Source organism: Megalobrama amblycephala, linkage group LG12 (genome assembly GCF_018812025.1).
Source record: "Megalobrama amblycephala isolate DHTTF-2021 linkage group LG12, ASM1881202v1, whole genome shotgun sequence".
Taxonomy (NCBI): Eukaryota; Metazoa; Chordata; class Actinopteri; order Cypriniformes; family Xenocyprididae; genus Megalobrama; species Megalobrama amblycephala.
In genome coordinates this window covers 27131902-27138641 of record NC_063055.1, presented here as the reverse complement: position 1 = coordinate 27138641, position 6740 = coordinate 27131902, and the positions used below count along the sequence as shown (strand labels likewise).

Sequence of the window (6740 nt, the reverse complement as noted above, 5' to 3'; positions counted from 1 at the left end):
TAGGCCGTAAGGTGAAGCCGTTTTTCGTTTCATCTCGTTCCCATATATGGGGCACTAAATTATTTTCATTCCAATAAAAAGATCTATTGGTTTTGAGCGATAAAATAAAAGTTCTCCATGTATAATCCTGCAGTTTATGTTTTATTAGTGTTTAAAGTCGGCAATAGTTCCTTCCTCGCGTAATTGTATTTTCATCATGAGTGATTAGGCTTCGCGTCACGTGCGGGAAGCACGACCAATACAGTGGCCACTTTTTGGAACGGCGTTTAAACATGATTCCAAGATGTCTGCGCCCTTGTTGTCAATATCGAGTAGCGAAGAAGAGGAAATTACGCCGAGACCGTCTTCTAAACTCCGTAAAAAGGATTATAAACAATGCTATATGCATCTCGCGCCCATAAAGAAAGAAGAAACAAAGGATTTTACACGCACACGATGGGATACATACAGAAATAGCGTCAAACGGTGGCTTGGTTTGCACGGTGAGAATCAGAGAATAGCAGAAACATACAAACATTGTCTAGAAGTGGAGTTTGAAAATGTTCCCGAAGACGCTGGGTTTCACTCCACTTGCTACAGGCGTTTCATTGACAAAAAGCGCCTGGATGCGGCAGAGAAACGTGTCATACGGCATCCTGAAGTTCAAGATGCTCACAAAGACCAGTCTGTGTCATCGAGTAGTAGTACCTCAACAACTGAATGTCCTAAAAAGAAACTTAGGTCCAGGACGGGCCTGCCAGTAGCTTGTGCAGGTCCTGTGCTTCCTGCCTTGTGCATAATTTGTAAGAAAACAGACAAGTACATTACTGTGGCAGGCAAACGCCAGAAGGACCATCTTTCACAGGCAGAAACGTTGTCTGCAGGTGAGTAAACACACACACACACACACACACACACACACACACACACACACACACACACACACACACACACACACACGTTTTAACTTTTAAGTTTTATGCTATGTGCTGGATACCATGGCTAAATTTAAATTACAATTACATGATTTATTTAATGTTTACAGATTTTCATTGTTTTGCATACAGCTACAGCCAGAACACTCAATATTGTTTAATGGTTAACAGTTTTTATATTATGGTTTTTATTTACAATATTGTTTCATAATATATAATATTATATACTATTTATTTACAGGCCAGTTGCTGAAAGCTGCTGAGATGAAGGAAGACACTAGCATTCTTGTGCATATTCAAGACAAAGACTGTGTGTCTCTGGAGGTGCGATACCACAAGACCTGTTACAGACAGTACACCAGGTTCTTGACAAAGTCTACTGCAACAGTTACTGGGACCTCAGAAGAACAGTGAGTTATTATATTACATTATCAAATGATAATTAAAAATTGTAGTACATTTCCAAGGTAAAACATTGTCTACATAGTCTGTATATTTGTCTCTAAACACAGTTTTGACTGCAAAACTCTTGGCACAGTAATTCAATATGATGAAATGTGTAGTGGTTTGTGAGGGGTGAATGAACAAGTAATGTTTTATTACCAATTATTATATTTGATATTTAAAATAGAAGCCATTGTGAAATAGTTATGGCACAAAATAATATGTCTTTTCTGTTTTTTCTGTTGTATTTTCAGAAATGAGCCAACCTTCGATGCTAGCTACAGGATCTTCTGTGAGAGGATCATTCGCCATAGAATAATTGTAAACCAAGAGGTGCTGACACTGATGCAGCTAAGAAGGATCTTTTTAAATCTTGTGAAAAAACATGAAGATCTTGATGCTTCAAACTACAGGTAATTTAAATACCACAAGTTTCTTTTAAATACGTAGCTTTGGAAATAATGTTTATGCAACATTTTTATATATCTTTATACCATTGTGATCATCTTTCACTGTATCTTTGTTTCAGGCAGGATAAATTGAAGAGGAGGTTGATCCGTGATTTCCCCCAGCTGGTATTTCACTCGCCCAACAAGCGCAACATCAGTGAGCTGGTATTTGTTGAGACACTGTCTGCAGATAAGCTGATCGACAGGCTCCCTCATCCATCAGGTACAGAAACAACAGAGTCAACTGAGGCAACTAGCCAAAGTGACTGTGAAAACACGCCAAGTACAACAGCTGATCCGCAAAGACAAACTTCAGTGGCCTCTGTCAATACTACAGAGAGCACAAGGACACTTTATAGTGCAGCATTGATATTAAAGAATCTTCTATGTGACGCTCCTGGTATGACATGTCCATGGCCACCCACGTCAGATGATTTAAATGTGAGTGAAGCAAAATCTGTTGTGCCACTTGAACTGTACAATTTGATTTCCTGGATTATTGGTGCAACTGAGGAACCAACACTGGCCCATTATGTTGATATTACAGATGATTTGAACCTAAAAGTGATATCTATTTGTCAAGACATTGTGTATCTCGCATCTAAGGGCCGGAGGCAGACACCCAAATCATTGTGTCTTGGTCTAACCATTCGCCATTTAACAGGTTCATCACAAATTGTGTCACTTCTAAATAGACTAGGACATTGTGCATCATGGGACACAGTTGTCAGTCTAGACAGTAGCCTTGCCCAACTTCAACTAGTAGAGGGCAGAGACAGAATACCAAAGGGGTTCTCAAAGAAGGTTCCTACAATACTTGTGTGGGACAATATTGACTTTGGGGAGGAGACATTATCAGGTCGTGGAACTACTCACCACACAAATGGGATTATGCTGCAAAGTTCTGTAGTTCAACATGTGTCAACAACAAACAGACAACCACTACAGAAGGGAGTTACCTCATTCAAAGCACCCCCTTGCATCCCTATCGAACAGTACCATCAGTCTAAAAGACAAGGACCACAGAACTTGTTTCATCATGAAAGTGTTCCATTACAGGTAGACACATACAAATTAAACACCATGTCTGCTGCACAAACTGAACTGGCATATGTTTTTTTAAAGTTCATAGATGCTGAAAGATGTACAATCCCAAACTGGACAGGTTTCCATACATTGCTTCAAGGTGATGGCACTCTGCAAAAGTCAGCACTGTATTATCTTCCAGTCATTGAGGCTTCACCAACAGAGATGTCAACAGTAAACACAATCCTGAAGCGAAGTGTCCAAATTGCTGATCAGCTAGAATTGGACCATATAGTGTTAGTTTTTGACCAAGCTATATATGCCAAAGCTCAGCAAATCCGCTGGAAAGACAACGACTTTACTAAGCGTATAGTGATTAGACTAGGTGAATTTCACACATGCATGTCCTACCTGAGCATTCTAGGAAAAAGGTTTGGAGATGCAGGACTGCAAGACATACTCATTGAGTCTGAAGTTGTTGCCCCAGGATCCATCAGTGGAGTGATCAGTGGTCATCACTACAACCGCAGCATGAGGGCACACAAACTTCTGTATGAGAGTCTGCAACGCATCAGATTTCTCACCTTCTTAGACTCTTTGCCACCAGAGGAGAGAAATGAGTGTATGGATGTCATGAATGAGATCAAATGTGCATTCCTGGACAAAACCATGGATGTTTTGTGTGCAAATGAAAAATTTGACGAAATTTGTTCAAAATATGTAGACTTTGTAAAAAGAATAAGTGCAGAAAACCCAACGTTTGCCTTCTGGAGTTCATACATCGACATGGTACAGATACTCCTTCTGTTTGTGAGAGCAACACGAGAATCGGACTGGCAGCTTCACCTGTCAACAGTGCGCTTGATGATGCCATGGTTTTTTGCTTATGATCGTGTAAATTATGCTAGGTATATACCTTCATATTGGCTGGAAATGGTCAATTTGCCCCTCACCCATCCTTCTTGCCACAGTGAGCTCAGTGTTAAAGGCCAGTGGACTGTCCAACGTCAAAGTGTCCATGGATTTTCCTCGATTGCTTGTGACCAGGCCATTGAGCAAACATGCAACAGGGATTCCAAGACAAAGGGTGGTTGGACAGGGATAACACAGAATCGAGCTGCAGTATATCGGTGGATATTGTCTCAACATGAAAGGGCTGCCATAGCAAGACAATGTGAGGCAATGGCTGGTAAAACTCCCGATATAAGGAAACGTAAAGACCTTGACAGCACACGAATTCATGCTGATGAAAAGGCTGTGACCAGAATAATTTCCACCCTAGGTTGTATGCTGAATCCTTTTGACACACACCAAGATGGCATTGTGTGTCTTAGCTCTGGGACAGTCGCAGCTGAAGAAATCATGAGGGATTTGCTCACAGCTCCGGAAAAGGGGGAAAATGCTGTCAGAGAGTTTATGGACCAAAGACTGTTATCACCATCAGTTGATATATTTGCTCCCATCAAAACACAAAAACTAAAGACCTTCAGTGACCAAGCAAAGACAAAGAAGAAATCGGCAGCAGGCAAGGAAGTGATTCTGCGTGCCGACAAGAAGCTATTCTCCAGACTACTCATCATAGGTCAAAGTAGAAAGATAGAGCTGCGGGAAATTCTGTCCTACTCCTTGGGAACTGTGTCATATCCTTTAGCCAGTGCTGATGGTTCACTTGCTAAAACAAACAAATCAGCTTTAATGGATTTATTGGAAACCAAAGGTGAAGAATGTTTAGTTGACAAAGTTCCGGCAGATGGAGCTATTCTCTTCGATGGAATGGCGGTCATTCAAGCCATTCGGTCCATACCAAGTACCTTTGGAGAGCTCGCCGAGACCATACTGCAGTACATAGTCAAGCTTGCTCTGAAGTACAACTGTACACGGATAGACTTTGTGATTGACCAGTATCCGGAAATGAGTATTAAAAATCTAGAACGTTCACGTAGAGCTGGTGGTGGTACACAACTGGTGAAAATTTATGGACGGGATCAGAAGACACCAACACAATGGAAAAAGTTTCTATCAGATGGAACAAACAAAGAGGCACTGGCAGAATTCCTCTATGTTGTGTGGCGAGATGCTGATCTTACCACTGTGGGCAAGGACTTAAGCTTGTACATAGCACATGGAGACCTGTGTCACTGCGTGAACGTAATGCAGGAAATAAAGACTCTCAGTGCTGTTGAAGAACTGACATGCGATCATGAGGAATGTGACACCAGGTTGTTTTTACATGCACAACATGCTGCAAATGAACATCAAACTGTAGTCATCAAGAGCCCTGATACTGATGTGGCAGTGATTGCTTTAAGTCTGCAGCCAGATTTACCATGTAAGTTGTATTTTTTCACAGGGGTTGGCAACAAAACAAGGATCATTGATTTAGCTAAGTTGTCATCAGCTCTTGGCACCAGTGTGTGTTTGTCACTTATTGGGATCCATACCTTCTCAGGTTGTGACTCTACAAGTGCCTTTTATGGCAAAGGCAAAAGAAAGGCATTTTCTGTTGCTTGTGAGAAAGAGGAATACCTGAATGCATTTACAAATCTGGGTAAAAGTTTTAACCTGGACCAGTCTACCTTTGACATACTTTGCAAATATGTGTGCCACCTCTATGGCCAGTCATCTGCCGAAAATGTGAACGATGCAAGATACAAAGCATTCTGCATGGCATCATCAGCTTTGCCAGAACTATCCATGCCTCCGACATGTGATGCACTACACCAGCACTGCAAAAGGGCAAACTACCAAGCAGCCATAATGAGACATTCTCTGAAAGCTATGATGTCTGCCCCTTCACCCGTCGGCAATGGATGGCACCTTGAGAATGGGGAGTTAACAGTAACCTGGATGACTAGAAATCCTGCACCTGAAAGTGTTTTGCAGGTAGTCCACTGCAGTTGCAAGCAAGGCAAATGTGAGACTGGAAGATGTTCCTGTATGTCTGCAAGACTGTCTTGTACTGATTTTTGTCGGTGCCAGAATTGTGTAAATGTTTCAAAGGAAACAGAGGAAAGAGCTACATGGGATGGCTCTGATAGTGATAGGGATGATACTGATGAGTAAAGATGTGCTGTGCATTATCTTAAGCTGATTTTCAGTTGTAATGAATCTATTGTGGAATTGTTCATTTTTGGCATTATTCATAATTAAGGGGGGTGTGGTCACATTTTGAGTCATTTCAGCCAACTTGGGCCAAAGTGTGCTGCTTCTTTATGTTTCTGTGATTACACAGTGCCTACTGAAAATTTTGATGTATAATACATCACAGTTTTGCTAAAATTACAATGTGTATGTTTAATTTTACTTGGTGCCAATCCATGAAGTTGAAGCATATTTTCTACAAATTTGCCAAATTTTATGGTCTACATTCACACTTGAGTATTTAATGCACCAAAACCTTTCTCAAATGTTTTGGTACATGTGTAAAGGTCAGTTTGAGAGAGATTTTGTGTTGCTAAAATGAAAATAAATAAAGTTATAAGCAAAACCAGCAGCATAAGATTTTATTTTTTTTAAAATTCACAATTATACACATTTATGGATCGTGACAAAAAACTGCAGGATATTTTGCGGAGAACTTTTAACATAAAGTCCAAAAGGGTGTTGTCTATGCAAAAATGCATTTAAAATGTAGTGCCCAGGCGTGGGAACGAAAATCACTTTCTAGCCACTTTTTCCTTGTTCACCTTATGGCCTATGTATATTTATCTCACAGATGCCTCTCTGTAACATTTATAAGGTAAAACAGTGCCTCCTGAAAAGTCCATGGTCATTGTTAACCACTTTATCAAAAAAAGAGACATGTCTGGGAAGCGCTCTCTAAACAGCTGCACCGCATGACATCTATGATGAAAATGGTTCAGATCCAAATGCAGACACCCAAGAAAGGGAGAATCCCAACTCCTGC

General features: G+C 40.7%; 1 protein-coding gene across 1 annotated transcript; it reads left to right on the top strand.

Moving 5' to 3' along the window:
• The first annotated feature begins 6 nt into the window (after window positions 1-6).
• LOC125279987 lies at window positions 7-6323 on the top strand. Its single transcript, XM_048210238.1, has 4 exons — window positions 7-863; window positions 1156-1324; window positions 1613-1771; window positions 1888-6323. The coding sequence occupies exons 1-4, from the start codon at window positions 284-286 to the stop codon at window positions 5894-5896; spliced, it is 4917 nt and encodes a 1638-aa protein (XP_048066195.1). The 5' UTR covers window positions 7-283; the 3' UTR covers window positions 5897-6323.
• Window positions 6324-6740: the final 417 nt, after the last annotated feature.

What these genes read in the sequence shown, in the direction of transcription:
- LOC125279987 (XM_048210238.1), top strand. Translation starts at nt 284, where the DNA reads ATGTCTGCGCCCTTGTTGTCAATATCGAGTAGCGAAGAAGAGGAAATT. An exon ending in ACTGGGACCTCAGAAGAACA is followed by an intron (nt 1,325 to 1,612) that starts GTGAGTTATTAT and finishes TTGTATTTTCAG; the next exon opens with AAATGAGCCAACCTTCGATG. An exon ending in CTTGATGCTTCAAACTACAG is followed by an intron (nt 1,772 to 1,887) that starts GTAATTTAAATA and finishes TCTTTGTTTCAG; the next exon opens with GCAGGATAAATTGAAGAGGA.